The 18,999-nt window shown below is 32.9% G+C and overlaps 2 protein-coding genes across 5 annotated transcripts in view; both read left to right on the forward strand.

Annotated features, from left to right (window-relative positions):
• The window catches only part of LOC148620743 (alpha-(1,3)-fucosyltransferase 7-like), a 10,934-nt gene extending 8,450 nt beyond the window's left edge, over positions 1-2,484 (forward strand). For all 3 annotated transcript variants that reach the window (XM_088574509.1, XM_088574510.1, XM_088574508.1), the window contains exons 2-3: positions 375-1,527; positions 2,039-2,484. In XM_088574509.1, coding sequence (XP_088430635.1) covers positions 415-1,527; positions 2,039-2,098 — 1,173 coding nt within the window. In that variant the 5' untranslated portion in view covers positions 375-414 and the 3' untranslated portion in view covers positions 2,099-2,484. The remainder of the gene's footprint in view (positions 1-374; positions 1,528-2,038) is intronic.
• Positions 2,261-18,999, forward strand: part of LOC148620744 (FHF complex subunit HOOK interacting protein 2A-like) — a 26,039-nt gene continuing 9,300 nt past the window's right edge. For both annotated transcript variants that reach the window (XM_088574497.1, XM_088574498.1), the window contains exons 1-15: positions 2,261-2,392; positions 3,732-3,954; positions 5,172-5,250; positions 6,448-6,617; positions 7,345-7,449; positions 8,123-8,245; positions 8,771-8,857; positions 9,330-9,526; positions 9,776-10,047; positions 10,405-10,514; positions 11,882-12,053; positions 12,328-12,436; positions 14,873-14,963; positions 16,079-16,219; positions 17,980-18,120. In XM_088574497.1, coding sequence (XP_088430623.1) covers positions 3,898-3,954; positions 5,172-5,250; positions 6,448-6,617; positions 7,345-7,449; positions 8,123-8,245; positions 8,771-8,857; positions 9,330-9,526; positions 9,776-10,047; positions 10,405-10,514; positions 11,882-12,053; positions 12,328-12,436; positions 14,873-14,963; positions 16,079-16,219; positions 17,980-18,120 — 1,854 coding nt within the window. In that variant the 5' untranslated portion in view covers positions 2,261-2,392; positions 3,732-3,897. The remainder of the gene's footprint in view (positions 2,393-3,731; positions 3,955-5,171; positions 5,251-6,447; positions 6,618-7,344; positions 7,450-8,122; positions 8,246-8,770; positions 8,858-9,329; positions 9,527-9,775; positions 10,048-10,404; positions 10,515-11,881; positions 12,054-12,327; positions 12,437-14,872; positions 14,964-16,078; positions 16,220-17,979; positions 18,121-18,999) is intronic.

The following is an 18,999-nucleotide window of genomic DNA, read 5'->3' on the forward strand; positions in this document are numbered from 1 at the left end:
TATGTAATCATCTGGAAACCGTCGAAGGACAGTCAGAGGACGAACCGGGACACAAATTTTCGTAGAGTATCGCATAATACCTCGCCACTTCGTGTGCTGGGACATAAAAACCAGAACGCTGGAAAAGTCTGCAACTGCCATGACTTATACAACGATACCTTTTTTCCTCTCTCTTTTAAAGTGTACCATGCACCAATGTCTTGACAAAACAAAACTGTAGTCGTCAACGTGGAAGACAGCCCTCTCGAGAGTATAGTATTGACGGAGATGGTAATAATTAACCATCTATGATGTTATATATGAAAAAATTAAAGTCTTTTGTTACTTCAAAGATTTTGATGCTAATTTCCTAAAGGTTCTTTTTCCTTTTTCAGGTTTATGTAATGACGAATGCAAGACTTTTAAATTAATGCTATGTCAGTGGACACGCCAAGGGTACGACAATACCTGGCTTTTACCTTCATCCTCGGCTTGACAATCCTTTTATCATTTCTCGATTATCGGTACACATTGGTTCCAAGAATAGTCGATCCCGGTGATGACGTAAAAGAGGAACACTACATTCGAAAATTTGATGATATTTATAACGATTCGTCTCGTAAGGCAAAACAACTTTTGTTGTGGACAGGATATTTCAAACATATAAATATTTGGACAAACTCAATAAGAAGCAACTTTAAAACTTGTAAATACGAATGCACTGTAACCAACAATCGCGAAAATTTGGCATTTAGCGACGCCATAATGTTTCATGACGTCGACGTCGACATTAAAGATATGCCAGGCATGCGCATTAGGCGTCAACCGTGGATTATGTTCACTATGGAGCCAACCGCTCTTGTAAAGAAAAACTACAAATGGATGCAAGGGGTGTTCAATTGGACAGTTTCGTATAGAAATTATTCCACTATCCTGAACACATATGGGCAGTACAAAGCGAGAAAACCGAAAAAGAATTTATCACCGGTGTCACTTGCTGGAAAGAATAAAACGGCCTTTGCCGTTATAAGCAATTGTCACGACGCGGGAAGAAGATTTAAACTTATTAAAGATATAAAGAAGCATCTCAGCGTCGATGTATACGGCAGATGTGGAACAAAATGTGCCGCGGAAGATGGCTACTGCTTACCGAAAAACCAAATGAGCAAGTATAAATTTTGGCTTGCGTTCGAAAATTCTCATTGTCGGCATTATGTCACAGAAAAGTATTGGAGCACCTTGCAAAGCGAAAGCGATATCATACCAGTTGTTAACTGGGTCGAAGGTCAGATGAGTCCAACGGTTATTCCGGGTTCTTTCATCAACTTTTACGATTTTAATTCTACGGTGGATTTCGCTGAATACATAAACAAAGTTTCTACAAACGAAACACTCTTCCAGCAATATTTTGAATGGAGAAACAAATACGCAATAGTTGGTACAGACATTTATTGCAGACTTTGTGAAAAGCTTCATCGACCATACCAAGCACAGACGTACTCTGACTTGATGGGTTGGTTCACAAAGGATACATGTACAAAATACAGTGTAAGAAATTAAACCCTTTCAAAATTTATCAAGAAAAATAAGGCAACGGCCAGCCTGACTGGTGTCTCGTCAAAGATCCAGCGGACCCAGAGGATCCAGAGATCTAGAAATGGGGATCTGGCCTATTATTTACTCATTTCTGCCTGAATTCTGCATGAAATTAGCAAAATTTTTAAACAAAAATTGGGTTCTGACCCCCTCGGATTCCGTTCCCTGATTTCGCCATTGCTTTCAGTCATTTTATATTATAAAGTTATATATTTATAAAATTTCATTGATTAAATATTAATGTATTTTATTACAAGTTACCTAATGAATATTTATATTAACGCAAATAACCGAAGAGATTCCACAGCAGACACACCAACTGAAAATTACGAACATACTTGCATTGTTGGCGGCATAAAAAAGCGGGTGATTTTTTTTTCCACACCTGCTGTTCAGATAACTGTATTTTCATATGAATTTATTTTAACTGATAAGTTTGTTTATGATTATTGTGTATTGGCAGTTACTTGGAATGGCAGGGAGATGGATAGAAAGAAGAATATTTGACGCATTCAACAGATGAAAAGCGACGTTATGTATGGTAAAAGGAGATGAAGGTTAATTTACTACCAGGAATGTTCGCCAACTGACTCGCATGTGTACCACACGTTTATATGAATAAGATGGAAACGCTAGTGGCCAAAACTGTGGCATTATCACCATCATCAAATTGGCAGATATATCCGATCAGTTTCACAGCAGGGGTGCAACTTGTGCTAAACTTGAGAATTGAGAACGGAACCTCGGAATATTTTTTGCTAAACATTTTTATCCTCTACTGAACTTAATACGTGCAATAAGATACAATACATGTGTTGTAAGTAAATCTGTGATAAGCAAAACATTTTTTTTCTGAATTTCATTTAATATTTAAGTCTAATAAAACGAGAAAAAATGAACAAAAAAGAATTTCTCCTTTTACAATTCAGGGACCATAACCTACAAAAGTGTAATTTTCAGGTACAAAGTTCGAACTCACTTTGACTATATGTAATTATAGATACATGAATCAGTTATAAAGACAAAATCTTAATACAAAATAGAGGGCTTCCGAAAAAAAAAATGGCTCGGACAACTGGATTAATTTGATGAATAATATAAAAAATCAAGGATCACCTCCTAGCCAAAAAGATATTCCACAGGAAAAAAATGGACTTTATTAAAACTAATTCATCTACCAAATATCAAAAATTACAAAAAATCTAGAGACACAAAGGAAGGGACACATGGAACCTAAAACTGTACCCCCCTTCGGCTTCTGTTAGTCACAAATGGCTAGTAACAAATCATGATAACAAAATCGAGATATAAATACAAGCAGAAACAAAAAAGAAAACGTACGAAAAATCATCTAAGATATGCGTTGTTTGTGACCCTGTGTTATCCAGTGAGTATTTGCAAGACTGAAATCGAGAAAACAAGACACACATTTCTGCGAACAGTAGAATCGGGCTTCTTTAAAACTTGAAGTATGGGCCAGTTGCGTCGATAGGGTCAAATATCCTCTGTTTTGACAACATTACACTCTATTAAGGAGTGAAGGATAACAAAAATGGGAGGATCAAGACACTCTGAAAAGGAGGGGTGCCAGTCGGGGTTCCTCGGAAAAAGGGAGTGCTAGAATACTATTTACCATCGTTACGATATCCATCTGCGCCATGAAAACTGATTTGTTCAACGTGGCATAGTTTTCCTTTTCTCTTTTGTCTACCCCGGACTTGACTTTTTAAGAGCAACTCGACGGGTGTTTCTAGAAAAGCAGAGGACGCTTACCCTACCGGTACACCTGTTCCATGTAATCCCTTTTGGGATTCAGTGTCCGAAGCTATTTTCTGATTTGGGGCGGCCAAAAGGGATTACTGGTCCATGGTCTCAGTTTTTTTGTGGAGTCCGAGTTGCTCATTTGCTTATGTTACTGTATATGTATGATTTTAGTTACTTATGTTCATTGTTGTGTATGTCTGTTTTCCATGATTGGTCTTTGTCACAGGATTACATTCTTTTGATTACCGCTATAACCTTGATAACTCTCTGACTCCTTGCACAGTTCAAGTAAATTCTTCCTTTTAATACACAACCTGTTTGTGAAGTTTACAGATCTAAGAAATGAATTATCTTTTGATTGTCAGTTACTAGATTAATTTTTTTATCCTTAGACTTGCGCGCAATTTTCCGGGGAAAATCAGACGCGGATCCTACCGGTTTCCGGGTTTTATGTCATTTAGTTGACATCCGGTTGAAATTCGAAGCATCATCAGCAGCCAAAAAAAAAGAAGGAAATGTAGCCTGTTTGAATACCATTGTATGGCCTGATTTCTACAAATGAAGAAGAGAATGTTTTCTAAGTTCTCAAATATCCTGCATCAAGCAGTTGAGGCGGTACGTACTAAAACAAATCCTTCATTGCAAGATAATTCCGTATTCCTTATCATGGCTTATGACAGTTATGTTCAGCATTTATACTGTAGGTAAAGAAAAATGTACATGTTTGTCATTTTTCATAATTGTAATGGCGTCCTAGGTCCTATAACAGTTGTCAGTGGATGGTGGGAATATTTTACACATACAAACACACATCAAACTGATATATCTGTCCACATAAAATGGAAAACTAAAATGATATCCTTCTCAATCTTAGAAAAGCTGCATGTTTATATGCTATGATTTGAATAATACTATTGGAGTTGTACTTTTTCCGAGGTGGGTAAGATTCTTGAACATCAAATGGAATTGTGCCATTACAGTGGAGAAAGGCACATACATGCAAGTACATCATCATACCCAACTTTTCCTGAATTTTTTTAATTGTGCCTACATACTCATATGGAACATGAGAGACATAAAAAGTTGTATAACAGCTAGTTTATTCAAACATAATCATAGAAATGTCCGTAAGCCAATATTTTAATCATTGCTTGCATTGGAAACAACTTAATGGTTGTTCCATGAATTGTTCTATGTAGTGTTCGTATTTAGGCCTTTTCTGGCAAGAGGCCTCCAGTAATGGCATTTTGGACAAGAAAAAAATTATCTGAATTTAAATAATTATTGAAGACCATAAAATAAATGCTTTTTAGTGAAGAAGATACGCAAAATACTGCACTTTGTATGGGAAGCTCTGAAAGACATGACTTCCTCTTAGACAGAACTCAGGTTCTCGGTACTTCCAACCTATGACCTTATTTAGCATTAAATACCATAGTAAGGAGTTCTTCCTTTATTAAATGTGCATTAAGTATATGTTCTGTGGACATATGGATATAAAATGGTATTTGTAAATGTGGACTTTTTTTTTACCTTTTTGCCTCACTGACCAGTTAAGTAGTCTGTGAGTACATGAAAATGTGCATATGTACATGTAGAATGCATCATTCTCATGACAGGATTTTTAACCATTGGTTACCAATCCTTGAATCCAATTTTTTTATGCAAAATAATTGTCTGTATAGGCTATTTTGACATTGGAGCAAGCGCTTTTTGTACAGGAGATAAGAAAGAAAACATTTGTATGATTGTGACAATTACTTGCAGTTAAGAACTAAAGTGCACTTCTTGACCAGTACATGTATACCATTTTCACCTGTTTATTTTTTCAGCTTACTCCTCAACTGACTTTGCAGGAGGAATTCAAGTATCACTGGAAATCTGTAACAGAGTTTTTCATGGAAAGTAAAGGTACATGTACATACACAACTACAGACACTTTGAAAAGGAGGGGTGCCAGCCAGGGTTCCTCAGAAAAAGGGGGTGCTTAGACATTATTTGCCATTTTTTTTCTATTTTACACTTAAAACTGACAAATTTCCAATAAAAAGGGGTTGCCAATGCCTGCAACCCCTCTCTTGATCTGCCACTGAACTAAATGTAATTTTGATTTTAGTACATTTAAATTAACAGATTAATCAAGGGACATACCGGTACATGTATTTCATTTATTTCTATGCTGTAAAAGAGCTTTTTGATGAATTACATGTACGAAAATGTACATTTAGTTTAAAATGCCTTAAATGGGTTTAATCAAATTAATGAAATTGTAGACTTTTCAGCCATGATATTCTAAGTTTACAAAAACCATGGTCACACAACTCAATTTCATTGATTTTGATTGATACATTCATGGATAAGTCAACACACTCAGTAAAATTATGTGTACTGTTACATGCACAATTAACACAAGTCATGGTTTAAAGGCAAAATGATGTTCTGCAGTCTTATATTATGGTCATGCTGTTGTGATACATGTACATGTATTTGGCTTCCATGCAATAGGATGCACCCTCACTGGTCTCATGTAAGCATGGTCACTTTGAGTTAAGCAGGTTGTAGGGTGGATTGACTATAAGATTGCCACAGGAGAAGTGCCCATGCCACAGGAGAAGTGCTCCTAGAAATTTTAGTGTTGGGAAAATAACTTGAGTATGAGTGTATGAATCTCTTTGAAATTGTACCACAAGGCACAATACCATAAAAGGAAGGCCAGGACTGATTTTGATGTTTGTGACTGGAACCATTTAGAAATTAGGGGCCAAAAAGGAACTTCTTTGATTCTGGTCAAATTTTGATCCAATGAGTTTTGTTAAATATTTTATTGCAGTCAAAATTGAAATGTGGTATCAAGCTTGAATAGTGTGTCTATACTCGTCCCAACTGTTGCAGGCTTGACCTCTGCAGTCATATCAAGCTGAGCACTGTGATGTATTTGATTGGATTGGGATTATGGTCCTAACAGATTCAAAGTCGAGGATAAAAAACAAATGTTTTCTTATATATAGTATAAATTACATGTACTTTTACTTGGCCATTATCAATAGAGTTCATTTTAAAGGGCTCCTTTTATATGCTGTTTCTAAACATATAACATGGTATTTACAGGTGACAAAATAACAGTTGAGCAAACAAATTTATCATCACATTTGGACCAAATGATAACTTTACTGCAAGAGGAGGAGTCAAGTGCAGAAAAAGGGGAAACAGGACCTTGTATGGAATATCTACTTCAACACAAGTTGTTAGAAACCCTGTATTCACTTGGAAGAACAGATGTGAGTATCTTTGTACTAAATGTACTTCATAATGAGAAGTATGATTATTAGAAATGGCTATTTTCATAATGGATTTTTCATGTCTGTAAACTGGTACAGTGAAAATTGCTGAAAATTATGATGTAATTATGACTGTTTACATGAAGACTTGTATTACTATATATAAGAAGTACTGCTTGGAATATGTTTACAAAAATTTATTGTGTTTAAATACAAATTTTAAAATTCTTAGACCACTTTCAAATTTTTTTGAATTTCCAATTCTTTGTTTTTGGGTTTTTTGATTTAACAAAATACCTTATGTTGCTGGTTCATGCCCTACTGTTTCTGAACACTATACAAAAATATAGTCCAAATTTAATTCCTTTTATATCATTCAATACATCTTTTATAACCTGTAAATATGTAAATGTGTTTGAAATTTAGATACTGTTTTTCTATTGATTACAGTTCTTACTTCAGAAATCAGTAATTGATTGACAGTCAGTTTATACATGTACATATTAGGATCAAGAGTTTAAATAATATGGGAAATGTATGATTAAAGTTTTATTTCACATCATGTAATCTTTTAGATTTTGTTAATGCTACAATTTTCACAAGAATAAAAAAAAAAACCCAGTGCTGACAGCACTTTGATTGACTTATAAGACTTTATCAAGAACTGTTAATGATTGATTACTGTAGAAGAAGATTTGCATTAGATTCATTTTCTATATTTTTGCAGCACCCACCTGGTATGAAGCAGTTGGTGCTGATATTTTTTACGAAGCTGTTGTCAAGATTAAAGCAACCTTTGTTGCCAAACATATGTGTACATAGAGCAGTTCACGTAAGTTGTCATCAAATTCATTATTTAGAGAATCTATAAAAATGTACACATATGCTATATTCTACTGAAAATTTTATATTAATAGGTAATAAATTAAAATGTAGTTAGCTGCCAGCTTTGTGTCTCATTATACTCCCCCTCTCCCCCCCCCAAAAAAAAAAAACAAAACAAAAACAAAGTTTCACCCTGTCTGTTTGTCGAAACTGCATGTACATGTATTTTCTAAGCAGGTTGCAGCATTGTTCTGAAACTTTGTTGGAAGTAATATAACCATATGGAGTTGTACATACTGTCAGAAATTTATGTTGGACAAAAATTGTAGAAATGATGGCTGTTTAACTTAGGCATTCTTCATGAAGTGTAATTAAGTCCACCACATATGCAGGCAAATACTGTGTTTGTACAATTCATCTTCACACAAAATTCACATGAACTTTAAACAAGACAATTGTGTGATTTTCACATAGAATTGGCTTAACAAGAATTTTGTGTGAAAAGATCAAGTGAAATTTATGTGAAGGCTTGATTCACAATTACATGTTAAGCAATTGTATGGAATATAAACGTTGAATTACATTTTATATGAAATAATAACATTCTTGTTCAAGCAGAAGTCATTGCATTAAACTCTTTTCAACACAAAATGCAGGTCAGAACTTAATTTTATTTACAGAGATTAATTAAGAGTTGTGGTGAAGTGAAAGCTGCTCCATCTGAAACAGAAGAAATCCAGTTCCTGTGTACTGTGTGTTCTCTTGTCAAAGCCGATCCTTATCTTGTCAATTTCTTTATTGAGGTGAGACATGGATATGCCCCTTAGAGATGAGACAAAAAGTCTGAATGTTAATACTGTGCATAACTTTCTCATTATATAAGTAGACCTAGGGTAAGGGACACAACTCTTCTGATTTCATTCTATTTCAAATGCAAGCTTGATAGGCTTTGGTGAGATTTAATAGGATACAAACATAACACTGATTTCAAGAGTTATGTCCTTTACACTAGGTCTAACTCCTTGGGTACATTTTTTAAAAATGAAATGCACTGATTTTTTGTACAGTATTAATTATTTTAAAGTACTGAATACATAAAAACTTGATCTATTTCAACATTTTTAAATTCTAATTGCAATAAAACCTGTCTAAACCAAACCCAGAAGAAATTGAAAACTTGACTAAACCAGATATATTTTCAAGTCCAATTGTGTCAGTTTTAATGCATTTTTGGCATGTTTTAATTGAACACATACCTGAAAGAGATTTGGTTTAGATATGTTGTGCTGTATGATATAATCTAATTAACTGGTCATTTTATATTGCAGGTCCCAAAAGACCAAACCACAACTGAATCTGTGCCAAAAAGTGACTTTAGCTTAGTACAATCATTACTAACACTATCCAACAGTGCTGTAAGTATGTTGTTGATTTTCAATTTTGTCAGTAATGTGTGTAATAGTGGTACATGTATTAGTTAGATATTACTTCACAATATCACTTTATGTAGAGGGCAATTAGTCCTCTAATTTCATTTATACTGCAACAGTTCTGTTTGAGCAGTCAAAGTGCATTGACTGTATATTTACAAGTGGTATACGGTCACTGACTGAATGTAACTTTTCCACTGTGATGTCACAAATGTTACATTGTTTTGAAGTTGCCAGGGTGTCATTCATTTCAAATAAAAAATGTGAGATTTTACTTAAATCTGACCTTAACTACACAATAGGCCAATCTGTTTGTTTGTAATTTACAATTCAAAGAAAATTTCACTTTTCAACATGTTTATGAAATTGTAGTCCTTTTCACAAAAAATCAGACATACTGATTAACCTTTATTCACACTATTTTTGATATACCACATGTACATGCATCTGTTTTCAGGACAGTCGAGTGGCTGTCAAGTCATGTGAAGGATTGATGTTATGTGCAAGTCTTCCAGAACAAAATGCTGCTGTTACCATGGTGAACGATACAGAGTTTTGTACTCAGCTCAGTCAAAGATTAGTGGAATCTTTTCTTAAACTTCCACATGAAAATGTTCATCCATGTGAACTTGACATGGTGGAGGCTAAATGGGGGTATGAACATTTAAATGATATGGATATTTAGTACATGTATATGGACATCTTTTTACTTGGAAAAAAAAACTGAAAAAGAGCATCTTACATTTTACAAAACTTTTTTTTGTCGTAATCTAAAGAACTACTGAAAATCAAATAAGAAGCATAAGAACTGGACATTAAAATGTCTTCCTCCCTCCTTAGTTTTCATGAATTAAACCAAGAAATTAACTTTGAATGGCCTATTAAGTTTTGTTTTTGTTGTAGGTTAGATGTTATTACAGAGAGTGAAGACCAACAGTCATTTGTAGGAAAACGACTGCTAGTCTCCTTCCTATCTTGGTTAGACTACTGTGATCAGCTGATCGGTGTTGCCAACCCTTATGTTGCCAAGGCTTTATCCAGGTCCATCCGTGAGACATTCCTTGATGTTATTATGGAGCCGTCTCTGCTACAGGCTTCAGAATCAGGGGCTGTGCTGTCAACAACATACCTAACTAGATGTTTACGGACTGTGTGTTCTCCACCTCTGCTGGCAGGTAGGATTTTATGGCATTTTAAATGGATACAAATATTATATTAGTACGAGCCTTAGGTGGCATACAATATATTTTTATAGGAATGCAATTTAGTTTTTTTTTTAGACTAGACAGTTATTATTTTTTAATGACTTTTCATGATTTTTTAAAATATTTTTAGTTAATTGTTGGCTTTCATTATAAGGAAGCTCCTTTTCTTTTCTTTTGTTTTCAGAAATTTGTTTCATATTTATTAGGCTTATCTCACTCTTGTTTCTCATATTTATTTGTTTCTATATCTATTTTATGCTGTTCAACAAGAGAACAGCTGAATAGCTGTAGTTATAATGACAAGTATACTGATCATTGATATTTCAGAGTTTTGTAAATTTATACTGGGAGATGACATGCAACCAGAAACAGAAGGAACAGATCCATGTCGTGTCAGAAAAAGGTTAATAGAGAGATGTAATCACCTGTCAGAGGAGGTAAGGGTATTTTTTAAAAAAAGGCTTGTTAATTTAGAGGTAGCATTACCTATTAATAGCGGTTGTGAGGAAAGAGGAGAGGTATAATCTCATGAGGCAATGTACATTACATTAGGACCTATTCATATACCTGACAATACAATCTCAATAATAGGAAATGCATGGGAAAGACATAATTGTCTTTGTATACAGATTTTTGTTTTCTTCAGGAGAACAACCTATAATTCATCCATCAAAGAGGGAAAGAGACATGTAATGAATTATTTTTTAACAAGATGTGTTCACTATAATAATATATGGCGGGTGTAAAATTTGGCGATTTTAAGGCAAAAAATAGGGGTTTCTTAATTTGGTGTATGCTTAGTGGTGTACTAAGTACTTAAGCACTGAGTTAATATTTTGCGAAATTTATTTTGATACTTTTAGACAGATCGATAAAATATGCCAAAATTTCCCGCTGTAGGGTAGTATGTACTGTCAGAGAATATAGATTTCATTGATAATGTTTGTAAGCAAAACTTTTATAATGCCTAAAAAAAATAATGAAAAACCAAATCATTTGCTAAAGATAGACAAGAGAACAAGGAGTAGTGATAGGAGTGTCCATCCTTTCCGTCCATACTTCTTTCCTTCCTTCATTACATAGATGGGTACTTATCTCTTATCCTTTACTCTTACTATGCCACTGAATGGAATTTAATGAGACTTTCTCAGAGTCTTTATTACATATTCCCATTGTGCACTTCCTATTTTAGATTTTGATCCAAATCAGTTTGGAGATCAAAAGGTGCAGACTCACGTTTGAACTCTAACAAATAGGCTTCTGGAACAGGGTTATGTTGCTACAAGATTGAAGTCATCACTACAGAAGTTTTATGGTCGTCATCATGAACTTATGGATCGTTATGGTGTATCCATCAGCACCATGAAAACTGATTTATTCAACGGGTCATAGTTTTCCTTTCCTCATTTGTCTACCCCGGACTTGACTTTTTTATGAGCAACTCTGCAGGTGTTTCTAGAAAAACAGAGGATGCATACCCTACCGGTGCACCTGGTCCATGCTCCCAGTTTTTAGTGGAGTCTGAGTTGCTCATTTGCTTTTGTTACTTTGTATGTATGATTTTAGTTACTATATGTTCTTTGTTATGTATGTCTGTTTCCCATGTCTGGTCTTTGTCCCTGGATTACATTATTTTGATTACCGCTATAACCTTGGTTCCCTTGATTACTCCTTAGCAAATGAGGGAGTGGGTGTATTAAGTTAATAAGCATTGCTCACAGTCCTTCTAGTTTCATATTATGATATATGTAACTGAGTACAAGTTCACATTTCCAAATTCTATGGTGTATCTACTCCTTTTCAGTTGTGTATAGCCAGTTTAAAACTGTTTGACATGTTATTACAAAAGGACAATGAGTTTATAATATACAACTTAGTTCTGAGAAATCTGATTGGTCGAGACTACTATCCATCAGACTGTATTCCAGAAGAAAATGATTCCAGTACAGCTGAAAACAAGGATTCTCCTATAAATGGTAAGGAAGATTGGTTTGTTGAATATTTTGCAAAATTAATAAATTTATAAAAATGAAACATCTGTCTTTCATTCTTAAATATTTGAAGAGAAAACCATATTTTATATTACTCTATACATACTCTATCACAATTTTGTAATCTACTGACTGTTTTTCCACCTTTCACCTTTCCCTAAACATACTTTAGGTTTTAATACTGAAGAAAAAGCATGTTAATATAAATATTTGAATTTGATGGTGCATATTGAATTAAAGATAGAATTTTATACTTTAGAATCCTCACCTGATGAGACTGACAGGCTCAGTCCAGTACCATCAGAGTCTTCCAGTACCATATCATCACCCAACAGATGTAGAATAGAGGTCCACAAAATTGTAAATAGGTTGGTTTATCAAATTAAAATATACATGTATTAAAAGTGCTCTTTGACTGAAATTCAAACCTACATAATACAAAAATTGTTTGAAATTTCTGTCATGAATCTATAAAGTGCACTTGGAAGCACAGGAAAAATGATACAGACCAATTTACATACTGGAAGGAAGCAATTTTTCAGTTGCAAATTGATATTATAATGAGAATAGATATGGTGAGTATGCTGAAATGACAACAACCCCACTGGGATGAAAATTGTCAGTTCAAGGTCTCCAGTTGGTCTTCGTTGAAGGTCGAGGCAACTCTTACACCACAGGGCAGACTGCAGCTGGCCCATAAACATTATACACAGGTACAGCAAAATAGTTGCTACTATAAACTCCAGAAACATAAATGTTAACTGAAAGTGCAAACAAAACAAGACATACAGAGGCCAGAAATTTCTGACTTGGGACGGGTGCAGAAAATGTGGCGGGGATTTCCTTAGGAGCAGTACCAAAAAGAAAAAGAAAGTAAAAATGGATGAGTAGTTTGTTGATAAAGCTGATAAATTCAAATCTGTTACTTCTGTGAAAGTACTTTAATTTGTGGATATCAATTTTTGTGGATCAGGGAAGAAACACATGTTTGTGGATTCTTAAATTCGTGGTTTTGAAGTTTTCAGTATACACATCAATGGGAATCTCTTATTCATTTGGACCAAATTTTGTGGTTTGGCCTACCCACGAAAACCATGATAATTGGTACCCTACTTACAATACTACTATATATAGTTGTTGAAAAATTTTATGTATGTACATGTATGATAAGTAATACTATGGCAAGCCAAAGTGGACAAAAATAAGTGTTTTCTAATATTAAAAAATGATTTTTTAATATCAAAAAATCATTTTTGATATTAAAAATTCAGTTGAATTTCTAATATTTATAAAAAAATTGATTTCTAATATTACAAAACCCTTTTTTAATATTAAAAAATGATTTTTTGATATTAAAAATTGAATTGAATTTCTAATATTAAAAAATGATTTTTTAATAATAGAAATTGATTTTCTTATATCAAAAAAGTATGTTTTTTAATACTAGAAAATGATTTTTTAATATTACAAATTTATTTTCTAATATTACAATTTCATTTTCAAATATTACAAATTGGATTTCTTATATGACAAAACCCTTTTTAATAATTTCTAATATTATAAAATGTATTCAATCACGATTTTTTAATATTAGAAAATCATTTTGTAATATTAAAAAATGTGACTGATTGTACAATATTGCAAAGTGATTTTTTTAATATTACAAATTCATTTTCTAATATTACAAATTTAATTTGTAATATTACTAAATGTGTGATATTTTCAGGAATTTGTAATATTAGAAAATGAATTTTTAATATTACAAAATGAATTTTATATATTAAAAAAATATTTTCTAATATTAAAAAAATGATTTTGTAATATTGAAAAATTATTTTCTAATATTGCAAAATATTGATTTTTGTCCACTTTGGCTGGCCATATAATACAAATCAATACTTCTCAACCATGAAGTATGTCACCAATATCATTTAAAGACTTGTATCTTCTTTCTTTTATCTTCTGCTACACAGGATGTTGAATTAGTCATTTACCATTTCAACGATTCAAGAAAAAAGATTCAGGGTTGATAGTGAAAAAAAGTCACATAAATACCATGCACTGTAAATGTATTAATTTTCACAGTTGCTAATTTTCATAGATTCTGTGAAGTGAACATATTTGCAGGTATCACATTTCCGAGTTTCAAAAAATGATATAGTTATATAGTGTTAAAATCAATATCGCTGGAACTATTTTTTTCTAGCTTTTCTGTCCACCACTAAAATAGCAAACATCAATATGTTTTCAGTATTTAAGTGTAAGTTTTTGTGATAATCAGACAAATGGGAAAAATCAGAAACATGCATGTCATAACCCCACCGATCTGACACTATAATTTTATTAAGGGATGCTTTCTCTATTTAAAAAAAAAAACCATTATTTGATCTCAGCATTACTGGATATGCATCGAAACATATTTCAGTAGAATGTTAGAAAAATGATGTTTTTTGACAGAGTTATCTCCCCTTGAAATGTTCATCCTTAGTGCATTTCAATAAAAAAAAATGAAATAAAAAATAGAAATAAAAAAACTCAATTTACCAAAATTCTTTTCTTTATTCTGATGGTGCAAATAGTCAAATTAAGCTTTCAAAATGATAAGTGTTTTTCATACCATGTTTCACCCACTGCCTGATTCTTACAGAGACTGGCATTTAAAATGTTAGTTCTCATACTGAGAACAACAGAGGTGTAAAACTTAAGAGAAGAATTGTTACCCAAGTTTTTTCAGATATTCATCGTTGATAATGTATATATTTTAGAAGTTTGTTTTATAACATTGATTTTTGTTTTTGCTTCAGTTATTTTTCTTTACTCCCTGAGGATCTGAAATCCAGTTACCAAACAGCTGATAGTGGGTATGATATGTACCTCAAAGATGCCCACAAACAGGTTAGTTGATGATGAAGTATTTTGTCATAAAAAATTCAATAAATATCTACCGATGTTTAGAAATGTACTGCATCCACCTTGTATGTCAGCTGAATTATCATTTAAAGTATTAATTCATGTTGTTGCTAATTTTCCCACTTTCTGTCAACCAATTAATTTTCGAAGTTTAAAAAAAAGGATGATTACAAAAGTGTTAAAATTAATATTACATTGCATTATTATTACATACACTCCATTGCAAAAAATAAATATGTTTACCGTACTTAAGTCAAGAACCTCAAGAGTTGGCCTTGAATTTCATTAACCTTGCTTATTTTTTATGCTGATATAATTCATTTTACAGAGTGGTCATACAGCTGACAGGACTTCCTTCTTCTTTGACACATTTTTTTATATAACCGCAAAAAAATTGTGGTGGTATAATGTTGTGGCACAGTCGTCGTCTTCATCATTAACATGATTGTCAGGGGACATTTCGTTTCCTTACAATAACTTAAGTTGTGGATGACCAATTAGTCTGAAATTCTGATATGATTTTACTAACCACTAAAGGAAGGTTCTTATTTAATTTGGACTTTCGGACCTAAAGGGTTAAAATAGGCGTTTTATTGGAACCTATATAGAATATATATATTTTTTCCCTATTTAAATGATTTTAATTCATGTTTGGTATGATGACCCTTCTACATTCTGTTATGGTGTTAGATTTACTACTTTTCAATGATAACTTACCGGTAATAAATTAACAACATTTCCTCCTATTTTTAGAATTACCAGAATATGATTTTGTGTTCGTCTTACTAATGAGATTGAAATAAGATTGTACTTTGTAACAGGTCAGAATTTTCAATTCCTATTCAACTGGCAGAACTTACTACATGGATTTGTATTAAATTGAGGAAAGCCATCACAGGTTAAAAGAACCTAATTGAGAACAAAAATTTTGGTAGAATGATTTGAAATTTACACAGATTAACAACAAAATGAACAGCTGAAACCAGATTTCAAATTTTTTTATACTTTTGTTTACCATATTATAACTATTTCAAAATGCAAAAGTGTACTCTACATTCTTCAATATTTACCTTAGAGTTTACAAATTTTTTTTATTTCAGTACAGTGATATGTGTGAAATGTGCCATCCATGGTCCTGGCCTAAAGATCCAGTTGTGTTTGACAGTTACCATAGAGACAAGTTCTACGAGGGATCATTCCTGAGAATGGTGTTCGATAAGCTTGTTAGATTGCTTGATCAGGTATAATTGGAAATGGAAATTCCAAACAGACTCAATTATTATTCAGCTTATTCATTAAAATGTTTTAGAAACCAATCAATAGATAAAAAATGGCAATGTTCAATCAAAATATACAAGGAACCCATGAGATTTACTAGTACTGAAGAAATTGATTCAACAGGAGAATTAACATTTCATACTGCAATCGTTCTATTTGAGCAACCAAAATGCATTGACAGTATATTTATTGATGATATACTGTCATTAACAGTATATAACCCTTTGGCTTTGCCTACTTTCCCTACCCTTGCATGAACAACCTGTTTATCATAGCATTACTATCAGGGGTCAATAGTGGGGAAGTAAGTTGAACAAAAATTAAACTTGATTTAAAAATGTTGAGGATTGCAGTAAAAGGACAATAACAATATATTGGCTAGAAATAAAAACCATATACAGTAAAACTTCTCCAAACTGGGCACCACTTGGACAAAAGGAAATGGCCGGTTTTGTGAGAAATAGCAATGCATTCTAAGAGTTGTTTCCATTCATGCGTTCTGTGACCCTACACCTTGTCAGTTTGTTGGTCGGAACATTTTTAATACCAATTCAAAACTTTGGGCCTTTTACTACATTTCAAAGCTTGCATCATTTGTAAATGATTTGATTTTACAAACGATACTGACTACAAAATAATGTTCATGGTTTTGAAAGAATGTGTATTAAAGGTCAAAGGGCTATTGATGGTAATTGGTAATCAATCATTTATATAGTTTTTGTAAATTACCTATCAATAAAGTCTAATAATTTCACCCCTTTATTGTTTTGGCTTGGGTACAAGTCACATTAATTGACGGTTTAAATATTGAATGTACTATTAATTGACCCCAATTGCCTGACGTGTGTACACACCAACACCCAACCAATGAAAAATGTGATGTCTGGATCAAATTTGTTGTTTAAACTACTGTTCCCTTTAATTACCATCTGTCCACTGATGAAATGCAAACTGGTCAGTGAATGAATTATTAATTAAGTAAAATTACGTAATCATTTACAGTTTTGTTGACATATTTATTACAGGTGAACAATACCCGGGTGGCTGGAATTGAGAGGTTGTTTTTACTTGAAATATGTAACTAAAACTGTGGTTTTAGGGGTGGCTGGTCTTTTGTATATCGGCCGGGACTTTTAAAAATGGCCGGTTTGAAGGGAAGACCGGTTTTCTTAGGTTCTGGTTTGGAGAAGTTTCACTGTACAAATTTTGGCATGCATTGGAAAAACGTGAGGCTTTGCCACACGTTTTACCAAATTCTAAGCCTCACCAGTATATTGTTTTTATATTTCTAGTCAATACACTGTTATTGCCTTTGAATTAGATGTTAACACTCATTGATACTTGCAAAGTTATATTGCAAACTGTAAAATTTTCACAGTAACATTATGATATAGTTTTGGGAAAGATTTCCAATTGAAAACTGCAGGAAAGTACATTGATCACAGAAACCATGAATATATTACAGATCTACAGATGATCTATGTCACTTGAATCACATTAAAACTTTTAAAGCTACAGTATTTATCTACTCTGTTAATCTAATCTCAATGCAGTATAAATTACTGCTGACCTCTTTTATTCTAATTCCATTATTATTTATTTTTTAATTAAGGTGTAAATCAACAGTTGACCTCTGTAATTTGAATCTCACTGATTTTTTTAGAATTATAACTTGTAAACCTACAGTTGACTTCTATTATTTCAATCTAATTAAATTTTTCAGAGTTATACTGTAAACCTTCAGTTAACCTCTGTTATTTCCAAGATGGCATTGATACCTCATCCAAACTTACAGGAGTTCTTCATGGATCCCTATATAGGGTGTAAAGATAATATAAGGTCACTGTTCAGTATTCTACAAAAGGTAATTGTTTATTGGAGTGGCAGTTTGCTAATTCGTTTTTTAAGTTCTTATGTATTTTTCAACCATTTTTTTATATGGGTTTTATGCATAATAAACTTGAGAAATCAAGGCCCATTGGAGCACCACAGAACTTAAAAAATACTTGAGAATATTTTTAGCTCCCATGGTAACTCCTATCAAAATCTTGGGCTCCTTTGTCACAACAGAAAATCTCAAGCAAAATTATTGATCCATATGATACAATTAAAGAAACAGAATGTTTCATTTTTTGCAGTTGAATATTGCATTTCTGCAGTCTATAAAGTTTAAATTAGAAATATTTTAATGGAGTCTCAAACAATTAGAGTTAAATTTAGCTAATTCAGTGCTGGAAGTTTAAATGCAGTTAAAACATATTGCAATATACCTGTAGTTGTTGGAAGGGTTATGAAAGGTCAGATAAGGCAGGAGGTCACTGAATAGAGGTGGGCATTTAGACAGGTTATACTGTAGTTGATGGCTGAGGACTCTGTTATAGGAGTTAAGGGTTAATTGAATTTTGGGAGGATCACAGGTTTTTAGTGTACATAACACTACCTTCGGCAAGGGAAAACTATAAATACAAAATACACTTCATCATCTATCTTAAAGATATTGAGGTAGTTCATACAACCATATATTGCATGTTTTGTTTTTCATATGATTTAAGGAGGTATCCCTAGAGTAAGGGAAATAACTCCTGAAATCAGTGAAGTGTTTGTATCATATTCAATTTCCCCAAAGCTTCTCAACTTTTCATTTGGAACAGAATGAAATCAGTCCAAGTAACTTTGATGCTTAAATGAGATTTTTAAGAGTTGTGTCCCTTATCTTAGGTGGGATCAGGACAAAAGCATTTAT

This window comes from Perna viridis, chromosome 3, assembly GCF_037379345.1.
Source record: "Perna viridis isolate PV_CMFRI_1.1 ecotype Kerala chromosome 3, ASM3737934v1, whole genome shotgun sequence".
Taxonomy (NCBI): Eukaryota; Metazoa; Mollusca; class Bivalvia; order Mytilida; family Mytilidae; genus Perna; species Perna viridis.